The sequence below is a fragment of the Grammomys surdaster genome, unplaced genomic scaffold (assembly GCF_004785775.1).
Source record: "Grammomys surdaster isolate TR1022 unplaced genomic scaffold, NIH_TR_1.0 264, whole genome shotgun sequence".
Lineage (NCBI taxonomy): Eukaryota > Metazoa > Chordata > Mammalia > Rodentia > Muridae > Grammomys > Grammomys surdaster.
Genome location: NW_021604705.1, coordinates 6,910,398 through 6,934,952, shown reverse-complemented (window position 1 = coordinate 6,934,952; position 24,555 = coordinate 6,910,398). Strand labels below are relative to the sequence as shown.

Below are 24,555 nucleotides of genomic sequence, written 5' to 3'. Positions count from 1 at the left end.
GGGAGAGGGAGAGGGAGAGGGAGAGGGAGAGGAGGGAGAGGGGGAGGGGGAGGAGGGAGAGGGGGAGGGAGAGGGAGGGAGGGAGGAAGGAAGGAAAGCAGAAAGGAAAGAAGAAAGGAAGTAAAAAGAAAGAAATATGGTTGGGCAGGCAGAACTTGTGAGGCAGAGGCAAACATATCTCTATGAGTTCCAGGCCAGCCTCATCTAAAAATGAGTTTCAGGACAGCCAAGGCTAAACAGAGTCTGCTTAGAAAATAAAAACAAAACAAAGTTAAAAAAAAAACCCAAACGAAACCAAAACCGTCACCACCACGACCACCACCACCACCACACAAAAAAACCCCAAATAAAACAAAAGCAGAAAAAAATTAAAATTAGAAATTATTTTATTTTCAAAGCTATTTTATTGTTCTATTATAACAATTTTAGGCCAAATATTTAAGCACACAACTCTATTTAGTGATTATGTGAAACCACATGCATGCATGCAGATTGTATAGTTGTTAACATTTCTATGGATGCTTATCTGTATGTGTTCATGCATGTTTGGATCTGTGCATAATCTACATCTGTATGTCGATTTTCTCCATATGAATTCATAGTCCCTTTTAAAAAAAAACATATAGAACTTCATTTTTATTTTTAAATTTTGTTGTACCAAAGATGTGAGCCCAGGGTTGTGGATATTCTAGGCAATTTCTCTACTGCTGGGGTATATCTCCTGCTCAGTCATGTACAGAACTTCTGTTTGTCTAATTGCTTTTATTAAGATGAAGTTAGTTAGGTTAAATAAACTAATACAGTTCCTTCTGTTACTGTTACAGGAAAGGAAAGTTTAGGGCTTAGCTGCAGCATATGGACTGGGAGAATATATTAAAATGTATCTTGTTAGTAAGTAAAATCCAGTTTTTTTAAAAATGAAGATCCCTTTAGTATTAACAATATGGCAGAGTACTGGGAAAAATACTGTTTTTATAGTGCGTCAAAATTTATGAAAACCATTATAATTTTATTAGTTTAAATAATTAAAAATCAATCTGAGTCATCAGTTTTATTTATAATGATGATACCTGAAAATATTCTTATCTTAACTTTAAAACATTCACCAAAATGTGCAGTGAGTCCTCCATGTGTGGACTCTTGGAGCACCCTGACACACTGAACTAAATCACAGCCAGAGGAGATGTACCCGTGAGTTGTGTGAAGCAGTAAATTTTCCTCAATTCCTGGCAAACTGTTTTCTACTTAGGGCATTCAGGTAGCATATGCTGTATCTGAAATGTCCAAGTCAGTTACTGAATAGTCATTGAACACTTGCTCTAGGTCAAATATTAATTGTGTAAGACATCACGAGACGCTGAAATAAAGGCACAAATTCTATTTGTTATATTTATTGTGGAGTAATTTGAAAGGTGACTTTTTGTGTCTATATGATGAAATGATTGTCTCCTATATAATCTTGAGAGGCAATTGTTTAATGAGAAAAATAAAAAATAAGGGGAAAAAACTAAATTGGGAAAATGATAACCTTTAACTTCTGACATTCAGGCACTGAGGAAGTAAGATATTTTTTCTCTGGAAGTTATAACTTTTAACATCAGTGTTAAATTGTATAGTCTGAAATTTATAGTCAATTGTATAGCCTGAAATTTATAGTCCAACTTGCAGATTGTTAGATTGTTTGTAGTACTTTCTTCATAAAGTCCTATGATAGTCACCACCTGTAAAGGCATGTAATGAATTTGCTTAAATTACTGTTGTTTATTCCAGCAAAACTATCAGAGGTAAAATATTAATAAGATCAGATTCCTTTTAGGGATGATTTCCAATAAATAGACCTGATTCAATATAACCACTTTTATTGAATCCACAGACTAAATTTCAAAAATAGAGTCATATGAGAAAAATCTCTCCAATGAACTAGTAATAGGATAAGAATTCCTTTAAGTTGGAAATTGTAACTGAAATCTATAAAAATAAATGCATTATTCACTGTAAGAATCTGGTTTCCTTATTATTTTACTTTCTTAAAAAAGAATTAGTATCTAACTATTAGAATTACTGTGGGGATTGAAGGAATTATTTCCATAACATTTTTCAAAAAAAATAATAAATTCCCATTCCATAGAATTCTTTCAATTTTGGAGAGGGCTTCACACCACTGGTGAACATGAAAAAGACCATGGTCACTGTCCTTTTAGATGTTGTCTGTCACAATAACTGCACTGCGCCCTTAGCACAAAGGCAGAAGGGGGCAACATGCAAGTCCACAGAAGTAGCTGTGTCCTGCGCACCCTAGTCATAAAAGGTCATTTTTATATATTTTCCATGTGTCATGAAATATCCTCCTTTTTAACATTAGAAACTACCAACGTCATGGCTCATGGTCCCTTATAAAAACATATCTCAGGCCATACATGCTGTGGCCTAGCTGCACATTTGGATAGTCTAGCAGTGGTTTCAAACCCACAGATTTGTTCATAGAAAGCAAAATGAACGGTCTAGAAGTTTAGAGTTTGAAATTGAAACAGATAGAATGTACAATTTATCCAAATCCATTCTATCACAATCTGCTTTAATTTTGCATATGAGTTGCAAAATTACTGTCCCAGGATTTAATATACTGTCAATGAGCAATATACTCCTAGCTCTAGAACAAGTTCTAGAAATCATGGGGAGGGGGAAAGACACGTCAGAATCTTCCCTTTTAACTCTAGAGAGCTTTAGAGTGAAAAAGTCTAATGATTGTTCCAATTTGTCATTTGTGTTCAAGAGGATATGGATTCTTCAAATGGAAAATTTTCCTGATTTGAAGAAAATCAATTTATGTTAATGTCAAATAGCAAAGCTTGTTTCTGGTCATTGTGTGATGAGCTGTTCAGTGAGCTGCTATGAAGTCTGGGCTGGCAATCTCAGTTACTATTCTAACAGCTTTTATGTTAAGTGCAGGCGGTGCAGGTGAAGTCACCATGCGAGTAATTTGCATTCATCTTTCGAATTAATTGAAATAAACCAGTTATTCCTGAACAACTGATGCTTATATGTAGGCACCAGCAGTCCAGACATCTAGGGACAGTGATTCAGAATTGAGTAATTGTCTTGTTTTTCTCCTGTGAACTATTAAGAATGAATTACTCACGATGCTGTTAAAATTGTACTTTTGTTTTTATAAAAGTACCACTTACATCCTTGGGATAGGAAGTAGATTAGGCTCCGCTGCCACACAGCTGCTTCCTTCACTGTCCACGCTATACCCACTGCCAACGCTGCTGCCCGAGGAGCCAGTGGACACGGAGCTCTCTGCAGGCCGGTGATTGGTGGGCTTTGCTGCATAACGTGGGGAGAGTCAACATCACAGTCAACAAGTGAAGTTCACTTCGTCCTCCAAATGTAAAATCACGTAAGTGTGTAATAGTCATAGAAAGGACTGGCGCAAACAAACATACTCTCCCTCCCTCGACCTGCCTTTCATTTTCTTCTCTTTAGCCAGAAATGCACACTGGCAGTAGAGAATTCCTTTACGTTTTTACTATGCATGAAAAAAATTTACTGGGAGAAACATTCCCAATTTTAGACTCAGGGAGTACGTCATTTCCCACTGTTTTTGTTATTTGCACAGAGTTACAACAGTGCCGTGGCAAACAGAGGAGAATTTGAGAGACTCACAGAGAAAATATTTTAGGACACTTTGGTACTAGTAATAATAGAATAAAATAAATTGGGTAATTACTTTCCATATTACTAGTCAGTAACCTGATAGTCTCCATAGAAGGGAAATGCATGACCAAATAGATACTTCACATGTGGCTCTACCAATCTCTTGGTATTTTAATTTCTGTTTTCAATCTAAAGATGTTTCTCTCCCTTGGGTATTTTGTAATTGATATGGGGTCTCGTTTCAGAGTTTTCATAAGTTTGAATTTTGATATGAGTCCACATACCCATAGAGACGTTTGTGCTGTACCTTATGCAGTGGGAACGTAGCCCTCAAAGCTGGCAGAACTCTAGACTGAAGTGAGTTGGGGTTGGGGTTGCCATGCACAAAGAAGGAAGAGGAAAAAGACCGTGTCTATTCACACTTTTGTGAAGAAGGAGTTATTTAGCAGTTAATTTGAAGCTCTTGATGTGCACTCCTTCCTAGAGAGAGTGACCCTTTTTCTTTCTGATCTATATACTTACTCAGTAGACCCCCTAAATCTGAGCTTTTGTATGTCGAAACAATGCCATCACTAATGATGACCTTTTAAAGATGGAGATGAAGAGTGATACAAAACAGGAGCTTGACAATTTGTAATCATTCCTCTAGTGCTTAACTTCCAATCTCCCAACTCTTCTTTCTTGGGATTTACAGTCTATGACTATTCACTACTGTATTTGAGCTCACCTGGTCTTTGACAATGAAGTTATTTGAGTTCTAAGTCTAGATGTGTTAAAAGTTATAAGATTAACATCTTTTTTTCTCTATAAGCATAGCCCTGTTCCATCAATATAGTCTCTGAGTTGAATGTGTTCATGCCAATGGGTGAAAGCTTAATAATCATTTTATATTGTGAGATCTAACTGTATGTTTGTTAATAATATATATGAACATGGTGAGTCTTAGTCTGGAAAAGTTCTAGCTGATGAAGTCAAATACAATGAAAAGGTAAAGGGTAAAGAAATTGTCTAGGGAGTTGATGACAGGCAGGGCAGCTACTGTCATATCTAGTAAAGTGTTTAGCTTTATCCCTATACTTTCCTGTCTCCATTACAGCAATAAGATGTCCTTCCAAGCTACCAAATAATTGTTTGTCTATTCCAATGATGGTAGAAATCCTTTCCCAGAACTGGAGAACAAGGAAGACATTTTCATAAAAGTCAGTTACCTATCTGATATGTATAAGTTGAAAGCTACTACTTAAAAGAAGTTAGGAGTGTCAGTCAATAAAATACTAGTTACCTATCTAGGAATAGATTTATATAAATAATAGATCTAATATTTGCTAAATATTTTATTGTTTATGTAAAAGAAACCCAAATTACATATTTAGTGTTAAAGAAAATATTTTAAATGGATAGTTTAAAATATGAAGGCAATATGACTAGAATATTAAATTATGGATATGTATACATTAAACCACATAACCAATGAATAATGATTCAGATTGTTGCATTAATTTAGACAAATGAAAATCGTCATGCTTTAAATTGACATTAAATAATCAAACCTCCTAAGTTTTTAATAGTGGATAATAAAACATTGACAGAAAAACATCAATTTCAATAATGAAAAAACCAAACCATTCTCTTTGTACTGTGTTCAAAGGCAATAATAATATAGATGATAATTTAAAATAATTTGACCTCACTATATCAAAATAGTTTTATCCAAGAGCAAGCACAATACATATCAGAATTGCTATCTTATAGAACATATGTCTACGTGTCAACTTCAGTTATCATTGGTTCATGCATTTTCCTTTCTCTCTTTATCAGAACAACTCCTAAATCTGCAGGATCCATGCCCATGATATCCGTATCACTTATGGAGAAGATCACTTTCTAGTCTGAATAACACTTGTTACATTAATGCTACATCCTTGGTAATTCTTAGACATTTGATTTTGAACAGTGATCAAGTAATAGCTGATGAACAAAATGAAGGAATAAATGAATAGAGAAATAGCAATGTCCGTGTTGCTCAATCAAACACCAAGGATGCCATAATGAATTAACTGGCAGTGTTTTACATTTTATCCATAACATATTTTAAAAAAATTATACACAGTTCTAATTAAAAGTGACATCTGTTATGGAAGAATGTTACTTTTGTTTTGCCAAAGGAACCTTTGAAACCAACTATTTGTAGCTTATTAAAATACATAATGACAATTTTTATCTGGTATCCCATGTGGAAAAATATAATCAGCCAGCTAGATGTTAATCCCAATGTCCACAAAAACAGGTGTGAGTAAAGAAGATATTTAGTGCTTGTATACTAAATGCTGAAAGGAATAGTTCTATGTATAACAAACATTAGTAACAGATCATACATGGCATATGAATATTTAAATTGGAATAATGAAAGAAAATAATATACATAGTTAAGATATGTGGGAACAATTATCATTACAAATGCTAGATTTTATTAATTTCGTCTCGTGGTAAACAGACAAAGATCTTTGAATTTGATTTCAGTCTAGTGTTTCTTTGTTCTTCTGCATTTTGACTGAACTAACATAGAACCATTAAAAGCTTGGCCTTCCATTATTTTATTATTTTTAAAAATTTAAGCTTAAAATAGTATACCTTAGCTTTTCCTCCCAATTCTTTTATTCAGGGTTTCAGAAATCATATAATACTGTCCATAAAGTTATATACCTATCTATCAGTGTTATATACCTATCACTGCCAGTTATATCTCTGTCTGCCTGTCTGTCTGTCTGTCTGTCTCCATCTCTATCATCTATATCTATCTATATCATCCATATCCATATCTATCTATCTATCTATCTATCTATCTATCTATCTATCTATCGAGGGATGGAGGGAGGGAGAGAGGGAGAGATGGAAGTGGAAGAGGGAGAGAGGGAGAAGGAAGAGGGAGTTGGGGGGCTAGATTGAATTAGTCAGTTTGGAGAGGAGTTTTGACCCAAAGCTTCTGAGTTGAACCAGCCAGCCAGAGTTCAGAACAAACTATAAAGAACAGTAAGTCTTCAAGATGACAATTACAAATAGTGAATAAATGTTACATTTTCATTTTATAAGATAAATGAAAAAAATTTAAAAATACCAAACATAGTTTTTGGAATAAATTTTTGATATCTAGCTTCATTTGAAATGCTAATTGTGCTAAAAAAAGTTATCCATTTATGGAAAGGTTGACTGGTATACACCCATGATGGGAAAGGTTGCTAATGTGGACAGGATAGCATCTGAATAAGTCCATTTCTTTTTAATAGCCACTTATTGAGGAGAGATTTCAGGTAAACATTTTACCTTCTTGGGGGCAATTCAAACCGTTTCAAAATATTCTTTAACATCTTCATTGTCTCTTGCTGTTTTATGGTTAGATTTTATTTTATTACTTCTTGGTAGCTAATCCTAGTTAAAATATGATACTGTCTCTTTGACTGCACGTTTGTCTTCAACTAGTTTTCTCCACTGGGATGCCCCGCCCTCTCCAGTAGTCTTGACTATGCAAAGCTATCACCTTAGCTCCACTAGATGGCAGCACTACGTTCAGAGACCTCAGCAAATTTCAGAACTGACTGCAACCATGGAATCCTGACTATTAGGAGCTGGTTAAGAAGGCCAAATGTCACCTACTCTAGAACCATCATTTACCTTTAGGAAAACTAATCTCTGCAAAGATTAATGATTCACTAGATCTCACACTTAATGAGATAATTTAAAGTTGTTAGTTCACTTTTATATTACAATTAGTTGTCACAAACAAACATACACCTTGAGTTTTTTGTTTGTTTTTGTTTGTTTGTTTTTATTTTTTCCATAGACTTTGCATTCTGTAGGAGTAGCCTTTCTGCCCAGAACTTTGTATCTCTGGTCTTACAGCTGGTGCAGCAAGGACTTACTTGCAAATATTTCCAAAATAATTTCTTATGCTGGTAATCCGTAGCAAGTTCCTGAATTACTTGCCTTACCCAACTCTATATCTTATCTTTACAGACACAGTCTATAGTAGTTTAAGAATGTTTGAGATTACAAGAAATGAACCAATATTTTGTTTATTACACCAGTGTGATGATAGAACTATTCATCTATTTCTGAAACCATGTGTTCTAAGAATTTTTTTTAAAAAAGCTGGCTTTAGAGACTTTTCCTCCCTCCTCTGCCTCCCTGCCTCCTTTCCTCCCTCTCTCGCCCCTTTCTTCCTTACTTCTTTCCTTCTTTTCTTCATTCCTTCCCTCTCTCTCTCCTTCCTTCCTTCCTTCCTTCCTTCCTTCCTTCCTTCCTTCCTCCCTCCCTCCCTCCCTCCCTCTCTCTTTGCCTCCCTCCCTCCCTCCTTCCCTCCCTTCCTTCCTTCTTTCCTTCCTTCCTCCCTCCCTTCTTTCCTTCCTCCCTCCCTTCTTTCCTCCCTCCCTTCCTTCATGTTTCTGCTGCTATTAGGTTTTGTACTTACTCTTCTGAAGGGGTTTGCAGTTTTATCTTACTTTCTAAAATGCTTATTGAATATGGAACTGGAAAGGTCAGCTTTTAAGTTCAAATACAACTAGCATTATTCATTATGTCTCTCCTTGAGTTTTGTCTGACCACAGTTTTAGATATTTCCCATTACAGTTCAGGGTTATTGATTCAAGGGGAGATGGTTCATTTGATATCTTTGAAGCTAAATCTCAAATCAATTCAGTGCCTTTTTATATCAAAATTTAAAAAATTTTTTATAGTTTATAAACTGGAAACTAGCACGGAAAGCATCCACACTGTTGTTTGCAGTTGGTCATATATCCCAATCCCATAAATTTTCACAATGAACATTATTGAAAATAAGCATCTCTGACACGTGACCCAAACACTTGTAAATCCTGGCGTTGAACAACTGAAGTGAGGGTGCCACTGAAACATCTTTCAAAAAATATTAGTGGACTGTGTAACAGTCATTATAAGAATTTTATACACAAACAACTAACTTTATTCATGTCATTAGGCAAATCATGATTCATGACGTTCTGCTGTCTGTTCTCCTTATAAACATGGAAATTGTAAGTTATTTCATATTCACAGAGCTTCTCTATGAGATAGAAGTGGAGATAAAGAGTATCATTTGATATTGTCCAGGAAGTTGGAAATGTACTTAATCATGTTCGTGTACCTATTTCCATACATATTGTATTCATGAATGAACATGTTAAGATGTTTGAATGATCAACTTGGTTTGTTTTTATGCAGTACTGCCATTAACTGGCAGGTACTTCCTGTACTCACTAACCATCCATTCTGGCATTATAGAAACAGGACCAGTGATCCCTTTTGGGTACAGTATTAAGGGTATGCTTTAATATAACAAACAAGGGTGAAGTTAATTAATAAAACAACAGCGAGGAGCTTTTCTAAGAGATTTCCCACAATGGCTTATAGAATATAGTACTTGCCTTTATCTTATAATTTTTCTTAATGTTGTTTTTGCTTCTTGAGACAAGGTTTTTCTGCATAGCCCTGACTGTCCTGGAACTCACTCTGTTTAGACCAGCCTGGCCTCGAGCCTCCTGCCCAGCAATAATTTTCCTTTTAAGCTGTCTTCCTTTTCTATGAAGCATTTATTTCAGAGCTGATTTGGGAAGAAAAAACCTTAAACACAATTTAAATTAGCACTAAAATCTCATAGTGCATAGTAGAGTAAAGTTTGATTAAGATACCTTAAATAAAATCAAGAAAGTCAATTCATTTCATCTTGAATAAATCTAATTATAATTTTAGCTGTATTCAGGTAAGTAGAATGAACCAAGATTAGGTCAAGTGTACTTTTTGTTTTTCACTAAGACTTTCATTAAATAAAGATTTTTACCAGTAAAAGACAGATGCTAAGAAGATCACATTTAAGTGAGATAATATTACAGTTTCACTTTCATGGGCAGCTCTTAATCTGTTCAATATTAATTTGATTTGAGTTTGAAGGAGAAATATTATCTCTCATGTTTTACTGATAATATTCTTGTATTACAGTGTCAGACATGTTTCTCTGACAACTGATAATTGGAGAGAAAAAAATCATACAGAAAAAAAGAGACTGCTTGGTAGTTTGCCAACTGATAGGAAAATACTTCTAGAAACATCCACAATAAATATTTTGATAACTGAGATGTTATCCTTAAATGAAATCCATTATTATTAATTATTTATTTGCATCCAAGATAGGTTCTTATGTACCTCAAGCCGAGTTAAGAAGGTGCCAAGGCAAACAACCTTGACCTTCTGGTCATGTCCCGTACATCTATACACTGTGATTACAGTTTCAGCACCAGACTGTGTTCGCTGTTTTTATGTCATTCTACAAATTGAACCCAGACTGTCGTAGATGCTGGGGAAGCATTCTACCACATTACCAGCCTATAATGTATAATGTATAAGTGTATAAAATTCAACTCAAGGGAAATAAAGTAATATATTTCCAGTAAGAGTGATAAATTAATACTAGTAAATAAGTGTGTGTGGTAATACTACATCAAACATATTACATTTCATATTGTTTATATTTATAGAATGGTTGTAAAGAGGAAGCTAAGAAAAATATTTAATAATTGCATATATAGAACCGGGAGATGTAACATCTTTTTAAAATTTCCAAATCATCATTGTTAATCACTGCTGTTCTGTAGTTAGTCCTAATGGATTGAAGAAAGTGTGATAAAAGTTCAAAGCTGGGCCAGAACAACCAATTGCCTACTACTATTATTTTGCTAAACGCACTAGCTCCTAGTGATTTATCATCATAACTATAGATTAATGGGGCTCTCAACCCTCTTCAAAGAAAAGTTTATTTATAGTAGATGGTGATTAATACAAAGACCCACAACAGGGAAAGGCACAGAGCGTAGGAGACTGAAAAATGATTAGCCCTTGATGGAACAAATATTTCTCATCCCCATCTCCCAGTGTTCAGAAATCATTGCTGAAGAGAGGGTATACAGAATGTAATAGCCAGAGTCGGTGGCTGACTGAAGAGGGGTATACAGAATGTAATAGCCAGAGTCGGTGGCTGACTATAGGGAGCCAGTGTCTTCTGGACTTTGGAGAGCAGCTACACATATGTACTCACATTTGTTGTGACAGCATGCACAGAAAGTATGTGACTCAAGCCAGACCAAATTTCCACACAGAGAGGGACATGGGCATGGAATTTCATACACATTCACAGAGCTATTGGCATTTGTTATCTGCTGGGGAAAAGGAGTGTCAGTTTTCTCAAAGAGCTGTATCCCTGGTAAGTCAATCACGATCCAGTGGAAGGGCACAAATCCAAGAATATTTATGCAGCACAAATTGGTCTTGATGGTGTTAAAAACAGGGTACAAAATGGGGTGAATGGGGGAGGGATCTGAGAAGAGGCGTAGGAGGAGCAGATGCAATCAAACACATTGTCCAGATTGTCAAGTAATAACATTTGTAAATACAATTTTATTTCCAAATATTTCAAAAGTTGCTGAAGTTTGGTTGCACATAAACTTATCATTGACTACAAATCAATCTTCCTTTCAGACGATCTTAGAGAAAATATAATTTCTCCTACTTCACAATTCTTCCCAGATACAGATAAACTGGCTATTCAATAAATATTGCTAAACAGGATGGGGAAGTCTCAAGACAGAGATTTTTGTCTATTTTGTTTGCTGTAGTAATACCACAACTTGATGTTCTGAAATGTAATGTGCTCAAACAAATATATATATGAATATGACTGAGTAACAGTGAGAAAGTTCTGCTCCCTCTTTATTGGATGGCAGGAACCTTTCAGTGTTTCTTTTCATTCCTTCTTACTGCTGTTTTGAGAGCGTCTCATTCTGTAGCCCAGGCTGGCCATAACTTTTCAAATTTGAATCAAAATAGTAATGTTCCTTTCTCCTATTTTATTCTAAAGCAATTACTTTTCAATAAATAAGATGAGTAAAAAAGACGATACACCTGTGTCTTTCAAGATATGAACAGAAATACAATTTATTTTCCTGTTAAAATGCACTATCCCTCCTCCCTGGGCTTGGGACAACATGATAAAAGTTGATAGGCAACCGACCAGTCAGGGTTCAGGAGAAAGAAACAATGAATATGGACACATAGTCATAACTTAAACCAATCGATGCCCAGGGAAACATGAAAATTTATACAAAGGGTGAAAAACATATGTTTGAAATCGTTAATTGTTATAAATTAGTATTAAATGACATGAGAAACAAGATGATCTGAAATGTACTAGATAAATAAGACATAGGGAATTGAGAGTCAAATGAGGTAAGGAGATCTTGAATAGGAAGCTCTTGCTATTCTTCAGTCTTTGGATGTTATAAAAAATATGACTGTGTGTAACAATTTGTTTGGTAGACCTTTACACATTGGTGTATCTTTAAAAGTACTTAATATTTCTATATGTTAAACATTTCTTAATAATTGGCAGAGGAGGAACTCATGAAGTCCTACCCCATTTGAGAAGCCAAATGTTGGTTGTTGGAGGAGGGAGACATATTTTTTTTTCAGAGATGTGGTCCTTGAAGACTACTTATGCTCTGGTAGCTGGTCCTACATCCATGGACACGCAGACAGCACTAACTGTACTCAATCATTTTAAAACATAAAGAAAGACTATGAAGTTGGGAGAAAAAGTCAGAATGCTAGGGAAGAAATTGTAGGAAAAAGAATGTGGGTGTGATATTGATCAAAACATAATATCCTCAAATGAAATGTAATCTCATGGGAATTTATATAGGTTAAACATACTGTTATTTATCATTGCCAAATTTATGAAAACTTGAAAAGAATGCCATTATTATCTATCCAAGATATGATGCTCTGGTACTATATGGAAACACTGTAAACTTCACTGTACAGGAGAAAAAGTGAGAATGAAAACTGAGTAATAGTTTAATATGAAAGTTCAGCTTCTTATACAGAGTGCTAAAAAGAAATTTTTGACTTTGTTGGTGAGCATCACTTTAGTGAGAAAAGCCTACAGTGATTATTGAAAACTAATAGTGAACGTAAATTGATACCATTTAGCAAAAGCTTCCTTGACAGCCACCAATCATCTGGCACTATCAGGTATATCAATCACGTAGTGATGCCTGCCATTCACACTGTGTTTCTTCAGAACTTGCTTCATTCAGAATGTTATGTCTCTAGTGCCTAGTCTATGGTCTAAACTACAAAGTCTACTTAACATAAAAACTGAACTTTTCTCCTTGCTTTGAAAAAAATAAAAGTAAAAACAACTATTTTTATGTTATACCAAAACTTAGAGTAAAGGATGATAGCTGGCAGCTAATAAACATTAGAAATATCTTCCCAAAGGTTTGTCTCTATATGAAGCCTTTCAAATATTCTGGTAAATTAATACTTGAGGAGAGTTAAATTATTAAGCCGGTAGTTATTTACTTAAGTAATACCATTAGCAAGAAGAAAACATGAAAACAACTAAAATTAATAATGTTTTACCTATGCTGAAAGAAATTTGAGCGAATGAATTGTAGAAATGTCCATTTTCTGTTTCTCAAATGAAAACAGTGACCTACAGAACTAGAAAACATGCAGTTCTAAAAATGATCTGCTCAATTCGGAAAAGCACATTCTGCTGTCATGGTCTTCCAAGGAACAAATAAGACCGGCTTTTATTTCATGCTCTTATATCTTTAAGAAAGACATACATGCCTGTGACCTTTATCAGGTATCTTACTTACTTATCTTTTTTTACCTTTTACAATTTGTAATATTTAATTATTTAATATTGGTACTACCTACCAATTTATGAATTGTATTTTCAGTATACTTGATCACAATGAAGAATGTGGGTAATGAATTCACGTGAATATAAAGCTACATCATTATATCTGTATTACTTATTTTGACACATTTAAACAAATTCAAGATCCCAATCAAAATTGTGTATTTCTGATCTTATCTTCTCAAATATTTTGTAGTTTCTTGACAATCAATTACATATTAAAACATAAATTGCGATACAATAGAATTATTATGTTGATGGTTTTATCTGATCTATCTGAAAAATTCTCTCAACATATTTCATACCTTCACCTCTTCTCACCTAGCCCAATGGAAAAATAATAAAATATGGTTTTTGAATATGTGTATAATATGTATAGATCAAAAGTAGTAAAATTTTCAATAATTCCTGGGTTGCTTGATATTGGATTTAGTCTCTATTGTTAAGTTGTCCACAGCATCTCTGATAGTCCTTTCCCTCTCCCTTAGCCGTTCTTCTTCCCTCCACCCCGATGAGAAGGCTCTTGGCGTCATAGTCACATCTTAGCTTGTCTATTGTTCCTACTCTGTTTCCACTATGCCCTCTGTGTCCCATGAGTCTTTCCTTCATTTGTTTGTCTGCTGTATTTCCTCAGCTCCAGCTTTCTGGTGCTAAGTAGAAAACAATTTGCTGGAGTCCAAAGTAAAGTAATCTATGTTTTTCAAACTTGGTTTGATGGCTAGTGTTTGACATAGAACAGCAGTTCTCAACCTGTAGGTCACAAGTCTTTCACAGGGGTCACTTAAGACTATCAGAAAACACAAATATTTACATTATAATTCATAGCAGTAGCAAGATTACAGTTATGAAGTATCAATGACAATAATTTTATGGTAGGAGGATTATCACAACATTAGGAACTATATTAAAGGGTCCCAAGCATTAGGAAGGTTGAGAACCACTGCAGACATAAGTAATACTTAGTGAGTCTCTTTGTTAAAACTGGGATTTCTTAGATCATGGATCAATATTTTCATTTTTATTTAGTCCCAGAATTAATCAGTGTATTAATCTATAGCACCACTGAAAACAAGTGTTGGTGGTTTTATATTTAAGACCGGTGGATGTTGCTAATCATATGCAATTAAATGAATAAAAATTCTCAAGCTTGACCAAAGCAAATTTTGTCAATGACTTGTTGGAGACCCATAGCTATGACTAGAAAACAATAAAAGCACCCATTGGTGGGGGATCATGTGGTCTCCCTCATATGATCAGAACTACAGAGTCACTCTCTGTGACTTTTAATGATAGTAGAGATTTCTGGCAATAAATTTAAATGCTCACAATACTTGAAAATACACATATAATCATTCTAAAATGTGTAAACTCTCAAAAGGCATCTTGATTTTCATATACAAAGACAGTCCCTACACCACAGAACAGGCCTGGAACGGTGAAAGTTGAAAAGTTTGAATGATTTGAATATTGAATTTCTCAGACTTTTGGGGGCAGGAATATTTAATCTGTACATATGTCTGGAATATCAATTTTTCTTATAATTTCAAACTGCCAAGGGTTTTATTTTTAAAATCTGGCTTTTTATTTTTATACAAATACATCAAATTGAAGAATGTTTATTAAACATTTACATACAAAATTAAGACAACCCAAATCCACAAATGACCATTTGATTTGTCTTGTTTTCTGCTTTACTTTGCCTAAGGCCCTGTCCTTTTCAGAAATAGGACCCACTTAATCCCTTCTGACAAAACTGATTTGTCTTCTCTGAGTCAGAAAAAAAGAGACAATGGTTAGCTACTAATGCATGTAACCAACAATTCTATTCTCTCTCAGACTCCAACCTCTCCCAGCCAGCCACCCAATCCCACTTCTCCAAGAGAGCAACTCCCACAGAGTGATGGCTTGGTAGGGCACATGACTTGGAACATCCTATTATCAGGGGCCACAGTGGTATCTCCATCATCAACCTGTGGAAGTAGCTTCAGGCTTTAGTCTTACAACTGGGCCAACTAAACAAATGTACACCTTTATCTTTTATCTCTCATTTCTATATCTTCACACCTCACCTCTTCAAATTGTCTATATCACCTTACTTTATTGCTCGGGGGGGGGGGATATGTCTACTTATTTTATACTACCTGTCTCTGAAAATAAAATGAGTACTTCAGATCTTAGTGTCAAAAAATATAGTAGGGGAGCTGACAATTGCACTTAAGATCAGTAATAGTTGTCAAGTAAGTAAACTGCCAAGACTTTAATAAGACTGGTGTTTGTCTGAGTTTGGGTATGATCTTCTAAACTGCATAGGTAAGAGCCAGGTGTGGTATTCTATTCCAGCCTGTGCCATAGTGAGTCTCAGGCTAGCCTGGATTATATGGCCCTTCTGCAGGACCTTGCGTCAAAATATTTAAAAAAAAAAAGTAAAAATAAAAGTAAATGAAACCATTTCCTAACCTTTCTTTGTTGTTGTGAGTAGCAGAGCCTGTGTTTAACCAAGGAATGAATAACATAAACAAACAAAACACTTGCCAAAATTCCTTATCCCAAGTCCAATTATATATATATATATATATATATATATATATGAACATATGATTGATATCAGGGTGATTTGGTGCAATTGGTCTAATTCTTCCCTTTAGTTTTTCTTGACTGCAACTAAACTTGAGGGGGGAGAAAAAGTTCCATTGGCTTATTCTATAATTCTTCCTTGACACATATATTATTCTAGTTCAAGCATAAATCTTCTGAGAAGCTTACGAAATATTTGAAAACCTCTTTAGGGAAAATTTGCCACCCTTGATTGAAATACCTACAGATGCACACACAGCTTCCTCTAGAGACCTGCCTGCTGACTTTCTCTGTGTGTGCAGTGTCACGGTTTCTTCCATCGCAGCTGAATCGCTCACATCTCCAACCTTAGAAAGGGGCGTCATGGAGGTTGAGGGCGTCAAGTTTGTTCTCAGCTGCACATTCTAGCTGCTTGCAATAATTTATAAGATGTTTTGTGATTAGAAAAGTAAGTAAATCACAAGTGTTTCAATCTAAAATAAGATAGCTTGATTTCAAAGGATGTTTAGAAGGCAAGATTTCAGAGCCATAAACATGGGCTACAAGGAGAGCTTGGGCTTGGAGCTGTGTGTTCAGCATCCCACCCTCTGACCCTCTGACTATTCTATAGGACAGGATCAAACATACGAATGACTTAGCCATCCACTTACTGGTGATAAGGAATGGATGACACTACACTTTATACAGTGTCACAAACTATTTAAATATACTGTCATTTTCAGAGTGCAAATGGGATTACATGAACTACCATGGGAAGACTGAAATTATAGAATTTTAGTCAAACACATAAAAATATTGTTATTACTTCTGCAGCAAGTGAGAAGTGAATAGGGATTTGGTACTTTGTTGGATATTCATATTCCTGGTCAGTTTATTCTCCAGATCAAATAAATTACATTGAGTTTTACATAAATTTAATTCTGTAGTATGTTTTTAATAAAGACTGAGCAAAATTATTGTTAACTTATTATAACTTACAGGAACAGGCAAGAATATGTTTATATTTTAGAAAATAGAATTTTGTCATTAATTGGGGTAAAATAAATATGAAAAATGCTGTTACTAAGTTTTTCTTCTGATTGTAGATCAATAAAGAGTGACTTCCAGTCTAGTTACATAGCACTTTAAATATAAAATAAGTAATTGAGCATTACTCAAAAAATGGACTAAATTTTTTTCATACATACAAGTCTATGATTAAAATATTACAAGTAATTGTATAGCAATAACTAAGTCACAGTATTAAAATAAGACTTGAAGTAAATCAGAAATTGATTACTGTGACATTTAAAGTCAATGCTGTATCTTAAGTAAGACATGGGATCAATGCAACTTATTTGATAGAATGAAAGATAAGAAGTAGATTATTTTTTCTTTTCTTTCATCTCTTTTTGGGAAATGTGGTCTCACTATATAGCCCTGGGTGTTCTGAAACTCAAAGGATCTCCCTATCTCCGAGTATTGGCATTAAAACATCTGCGCCACTATGCCTGGACAAGAATTAGCATTTGAACTGTTTTCAGAATATTAGTCCTTAGCTACATGGAAATGTGAAGAAGCCCTCAGTAGAATGTCCTTCAGCACAGCGACCATTACCCTCATATATCTGGTATGTGTGAACAGAGCACACTAGATGTTTTGAATTTTCTGAGGATAAACAGAAATACTATGGGAGGGTGAACGGCATGATTTTAATTTATAGCAAATGTATAAAGCTGACTATTTCAGAGCTGGAAATTATTTAAGAAAATCCTAATTTTAGATTAATTATGTTTTTTAGATGTGATTTTGAATTAAATTGGAAAAAAAAAAAAAGCAACCCAAGTTTGGTTCTTGTCATGGGCAGTGAGTCTTTATTGCATGAAAACTGTGGATGTGGGGTCAAGTTAGCCACAGATATCAGCTTTCTCTTTTCTTACTATAGCTGTGAGATTCAAAGTAGAGACTCTTGCTATTCACCTTCCTTTACGCAAAAATCTTAAAAGATTGTTAACTAGATCAGACAAGGGGAGCGGGAAGGGAGTTTAGGGACAGAAATCATTGCCTACCAGCCCAACTCCCTTAATTTATGTCTCCATGTGAATTCTGAGTTTATTTGGTAATGTTTTCCCTTCTGGCTTAGAATGTTTCCAGTGTGGAACTTTGTTATACTCCCAAATGTCTGTGTTATCATGGCCCTAACTAGCACGTACTGGTGATCATTTTCTACTGAAAGGAATTGAAGGAGAAAAATAAAAGCAAAACAAACACACTCATTTTATGCTGCATCGTATAACAATGGCTCAGAACCCGGTAGTTTATGAATGAAATAAAGATACTTTATTTGTTACACAGGCACTTGGATATTCACATGCCCAACACAGCTGATACACTTAACAGCTACGGAAACACGCACAGAAGATGTCTGCTTGTAGGCTCAGGAGAGAACTTCCTCTGTGCCAAGGTGAATGAGTGCATTAACAATTTTTCCTTCACTTTCCTCTAAGCATTTCCAAATGTTACAGGTCAAATAATATTCAACAGAAACTGATCTACATTCCAACGGGTATGCTAACTTGAACTGTGAGCAATGTAAACTTTTATCACAATGCAACATATTTCATGCTTGAACAGATTAGGTTAGTAGCATGCATTCCATTCTGCAATATGAATACTGTTAAACTATTTTTTCCAACAATAGTCAAAAGATGCCCAGTGCATAGAAAAATACAAATCACTTTAGTCAATATAATATGAGACTGATCTTGGGACTTACATGATGATGATGAGATCCTAAAATACCATGCCCACAAAAGCACATTAAAAAGGGGATAAACGTATTTCATTAGACAATCTCTAAAAATTAAGGATGAGAGCTTTAAATTTGGGGGACTTTCTTGCTGTGTGCTTTGAACAGGGTCTTTCTGCTCACCTCCTTCTGGCTTGACTGGTCCATCGGACATCACCTTCCTGAGGGCTAGCTGGCTTTGGTCTTGGTTGCCATTGGCTGGTGGAGGCAGATTATCAGACTGAGTTCTTTGAATAGGGAGGACGCCTGCTATGCTGTGCCTGTGCTGCTTCCTGGCATGATTACACTGACCGCTTTTATGTGCCGCTGTGGCAGTGTGGGTGAAATGGAAACCCAGAGTGTATCCTCAGATGGAACCAGCTTAAATGTTATTCATGCAAACAGAGGTGTGCTTTCGCTCTCTTTAAACTGTGTTGTCAGATGCCGAAATGATACCACATGCACAGCACTGAAGGGGATTAAAACTGGCTGTTTCCTGGGAAATGAGGACTAGAGGGATGAAGGAAATGACACGCTACCTCCATGGCCTGGCTGACGCTTCTTGGAAGTGACATTGTGCCTAGAGCCAGGTTTTTATAGAATTATATCAGACAATTTCATGAATGAAAACTTCTTGATAAGTCAATGGCTAGACTTTAATTGACTATAACTACTAGACATGGCACTTTTTGACTCTGAAAACATCCTACTAAGAAGAAAAAATAATCTGTAAACTCTTCAATTCTGTACAAAGTGCGATCCAACAGTGGACCAGACAATGACCCTTACTGAGATTACATTGCCTTATCACATAAGCAAATATGCATAGGATAAATATGTAGTTTTGAGAATACGAACTTCTGCACATGTTCATCAGGAGAGACACATGGGAAGCTTCTTTCTGCATGTGTCTTTTTTAACCATTGCTTCAGATGCCTTTTCACCCTAGGCTCTAGAGCTGACTGTTGGTCTCACTAACCATCTGTTTAAATGTTGAATGTTCTTAGGTCCAAGTATCTCATTGCCAACCTGATTTAAATGTGTGTGTGTGTCTGTGTGTGTGTCCGTGTCCAAGGTTGCTTTACTGGGGATTATGCTACGAAACTTGCAGTCCCTTGTGCTTATAGTTCCTGTGGTCTAAAGGAGAAGGAAGTGCACACAAAAAGACACACAACACTGCTTTGCCTGTAAACTTCACAGACACGGCTACCAAGTATTATGAGCCAGGTTGGATGGATGGCGGAAACAAAGGAGAAACAGCCAGTTTTACTGCAGTCTATGTAAATTAAAAAAAAGACAGAAACTAAAAGAAGACCATATTTATGTGTTGATAACTGTTCTTACACAGACAAAAGGACAGAACAGAGTGAGCAGGGGATGCCAAAAAACAAAGCAAACAGGGAAAGACAGCAGGAGAGAAAGGCAACAGATGAACATTAAGCTGCCATGCTGAGGAATTTATTTGCGTCTTTTACTTGGTTGAATGCGGAGTTGCTGTACAGCGGCTTCGGCTGCGGCTATGGCCGCCCCTGCGTCTTCCAGGTGGGTCTGGGCAACACTGGTTTTGCTTTGACTGCGAGATGGTCCGTGAGATCGGAGATGGCCTTCAGACGATGATTTTGAGCTCCCAGGACTACTGTGGGATTTCTCAATGGTGGGAACCTGCATGTCTGGTTACAAAGGGATACAAAAATGAGTTAAAGTTGCTTCCCAGTACCTTGCTGTGGAAGTCTAGTCTACATATAATTTGAAACAGTCTAGGATTTACATTAATGCTATCTTTATACGCCATTTATGCCACTTCATACAATCGAACAATGCTATTAAGCATTTAGAGAACAATTCAGGGAAGGAAGCAAAGGGAGGCCAGTCTGAAAAAGAAAAATATTCATTAAGAAGAATGAGTTCTCTGATGGCAGTGGAGACCAGGGACATCATCATGGCCCTCGGCTGTAGCACGGAACCTGGACATCAGCATGGCCCTCAGTGGCAGCAAGGACTAAGGATCTCCCATGGCCTCCAGCGTCACAGAGAACAGAAGGCTATGCTGAGGTCCTTGTTTCATGCTGCTGCTGGAGGCTGCGTGGGTTTCTTGATCTGTGCTGTCCCCAGAAACCCTGTGGAAGTCCGTGATTCAGGCTGCCACTGACTGTAAAGGACAAGGGAATGGCAGTGGTATTGACCGACGTAGACTCACAGCTGAGAATGAGATACATAGAAGACTTCTGTGATACCCCCTCCTCTACCAAGAAGGTCTATCTAGGAAGAACTTAAAAATTATGATAGGGATGCTGACATGTAGCTCTTCAAATTTAATGGCTTCTGGAGGGGTGTAGGAGTGAAGGGGATGTGGGGGGGGATCAGGTTTCTTTAAGGAACCGACCATTGGGAGTCTGATCAGGCTTCAGTGAGTATACGGGGAACACAAACTGGACCTGGTGAATCTTTTTCTTTCTTTGTTTCTTTTTTTTTCACCTTTCTTCTTTTTTGTGGGAGATTATACAGAAGGTTGGACCAGGGAGGACTGGGAAGTGGGATGGGGTATATTATGCGAAATTTCTAAATAATCAATAACAATTTATTAGGGAAAAAAAAGAAAACGAGTTCTTAGAAGTCTCAGGTAACAGATGTCTCAGCTCCTCCCTTCCCCACCAGCTCTGCTTAATTTTAGTAGAGGCTAGTAAAGCACAATGGGTTTACAGAGGAATGGGGCCTACTTAAGTAAAAACAGAGGGAGATTCTGAGTTAGTGGGAGAACTTCTTGGAATCTAATAATAATGTCATAGAATCATTGTCTCAGGAAACTGAGATTGTATAGATGGGGAGAAATACACACACACACACACACACACACACACGAGAGAGAGAGAGAGGAGAGAGAGAGAGAGAGAGAGAGAGAGAGAGAGAGAGAGAGAGAGAGAGAGAGATCTGAATGTCAATTATCTTTCAGAATGTTTAGCATGGTGAAGTTGAAATGGCTAAGTGGAATCCAAACCCAATCTACAACACATTCTGAGAAACCACCTTCAGCACCTTTGTGTGATCAGCCAATTAGAGGTGATCCTAGCTTTTCACTTCCTAGAACACTGTAACTCAGTCTACCCACTTTTGATCATGTGGAAGCACTTTCAGAAGGCAACAGAACTCACTAATTGTCTTTAATACTTACAAATATTAATGTATTCTGTCCCTACAAGTTTATGTCATACAGGTTGGTGAATTTATCAGTTATGGGGGGGGGAGATTAGTTATGTTATAGAACAGTAATTTAAAAAGTTAAAGGGGCAGCTTTATAGAAATTTCATTATAGAAATGCTGTGCACGTTGCTAAACACCATGTGTATGTGTAACATTATTATTAGTTGGGATCCAACATTTAGGAAAGATTTGAAGAATTAAGTTGCTGTTTGTTTTGTAACATGGGGAAAATGCTCTTCAAAGGATAAGTAAAAACAGTATGCAAACTTTTATTTATAGACTGACTATATGAGAATTCAGAGATTAAAAATATTAAAAAGAACATACTTAATGATGGTCATGTTTTTAGTAAACTTAGGAGAAGAAAGTTTATACTCTTTGTGAAATAACTCAGTGAATTCTCTGAAATCCTATTGTTATGTGTTTCCTGAAATAGAATTACCTTATGTAGTCCAATATAACTTTTACAAAGTAAAGAAATGAAGAGGTCAAGGCTAACACCTAAGTATGTGCTGATATGTGCTCAGGGCTCCATTCTTTCTAATCCAGGGTATCCTTTTGATGATACCACAGTGATTTTCCCAACAGCATCCAACTTTACAGTGTATATTAAACATAGAAGCACTCACGTTCAAGAAGCTACTGACTGAACAAACAGAAAAACAGTGGTGTTCTACTTGAAATATCTCCTACCCTTGGACGGGTCAGGGAAGATACCGTGGCTTCTGCTTTTGATCACAGAGGGCTTTGGGGACTGCTGGCTGACTTGACTGGAGTGAGACTTGCCGTGGTCAATGATCTCAGTCTGTTCTTTCAGCGGATACCACCGAGGAGTGTTGTCCAGATGAGAAGTGCTAGATAAATCAATCAGTACCTGGGAAAGGATGATGAAGAGGTAAAATGGGTGGCCCAAGCTGTAAGCGGTTTATTAGTCTTTCTGTGAACACACACTTAAATAAGGATGTGACCAGATGATTAAACATGGCCTTAAGAATGATGACATAGGCTTCCTCTGCCTTCATTGCCTATTTATCCATTCTTCTATTTTCTATCCACCTAATTTTTCCAGCCATGATACTGAGAATTATGCTTTCAGACTTCAAGATGCTTAATAACTTTGTGATTAAACTGAACTATATACTGTTTTTGACGATTCCCTAATTTACTGGAGTAGCCTGAAAAGACCAGAGTTATAAGTCAGACTTTATGAGACACAAGTTGTTTTGGGTTGTTATATAAAATTACTTTTACTTCAGAAGACATAAGGTCAAGCGAATCATAGGCAGAGTCATAGTGACTTGTCCCCTGAACCTTCCCCCAGTGATACCCGGTTCTGAAGATATCTGTATTCCCCCTGAACAACCACACTCCAGTGTCATCCCCTTCCCCACATCCTGCCTTTCTGTGTTTATAACCCCTGTGTGAATGAATTACAATTTGAGAAAAAGTAAATTATATATATAAAAAAAGAAGATGGGAAAAAATGAAAAGAATGAGCAATTTTCAATTGCTAGCATATTCCTTCATTTTAAAACACACTTTAATGTTTTAAATAGAGATGTGACTGCAAACTGATGATGAGAAAATATTGTATCATGGTTTATCTGGCATTTTTCTTTCTTAATGATCCAAAAATACTGTATTTTTACAACCATGGGCATTATAAATTTCATAAATATGATGTAGATAAATGATCTAGTTTCGTAGAAGCCAAAGAGTAAATTAGGCCTTCACTAAGTCAACTTTGAAATCTGTCAGTAAACCACACATAAAGCTCTATTCTAGCGTGATTCTGAATAAATCCATGTTAGTGTCAGTGGTTGAAATAGGAGAGTATAATATATAACACATATATATTAAGTGTGTATCTCATACATTTTATGTATATATAAATACAGATATATAGATATATAATTTAAGTAACAAACATTAAAGAAACAACTTAGTTTATAATATTGGTGGAAATACCTGAAGCTCAGTTCACTCTTCCAGATTTCATTCGTAGACATATTCTGATTTAGATTTATGGTTTTAAATGAATTTAAAAATACATCAAATGGTAGATTAAAAACCACTTCTTTTTAAATAGGTTCTGTTCACCTATTTAAAAAGTATATCTCATGAAATAAGCTTACCCGTTAAAAGACTTTGCTCAGGAATGACTATTGAGTAAACTCAAGAAATTTACTTTTCATTATGCTTTAACTTGTCACAGATAGTGACAGTACAAATATTAAAAACAAACAACAAACAAACAAAAACCCAGAAATGTAGACTTACCTCTCCAAGGAAGTCATTGGAAGAGAATCTATCATAATCCCAAACTGTCACCTCCAAGGTCTTCTTCATGAGCTGCATTCGGACACAGCTATATCAACCCATGTTTCCAACACGCATTTCAGCATATTCATATTGATACCTTAAACTCTTTTATCTTATTACAATACTTGGTACTTTATTTAAGACTGTTGAATATTGTGTAAAATTTTAATGATCAATTTGTAATTCAATCTAGTGTTTGATTATAGGACACGTCATTATGTTGCAAACTGGTCACACTTACTGTCCTATCTGTACCCCTCGTTTAATA

At 35.9% G+C, this 24,555-nt stretch overlaps 1 protein-coding gene across 2 annotated transcripts in view; it reads right to left on the bottom strand.

Moving 5' to 3' along the window:
* Positions 1-24,555, bottom strand: part of Pclo (piccolo presynaptic cytomatrix protein) — a 340,751-nt gene that overhangs the window by 50,975 nt on the left and 265,221 nt on the right. For both annotated transcript variants that reach the window (XM_028776071.1, XM_028776072.1), the window contains exons 19-22: positions 24,246-24,317; positions 22,659-22,839; positions 20,243-20,437; positions 3,186-3,327 (exon numbers count right to left, since the gene is read on the bottom strand). In XM_028776071.1, the coding sequence (XP_028631904.1) occupies positions 3,186-3,327; positions 20,243-20,437; positions 22,659-22,839; positions 24,246-24,317 (590 nt within the window). The remainder of the gene's footprint in view (positions 1-3,185; positions 3,328-20,242; positions 20,438-22,658; positions 22,840-24,245; positions 24,318-24,555) is intronic.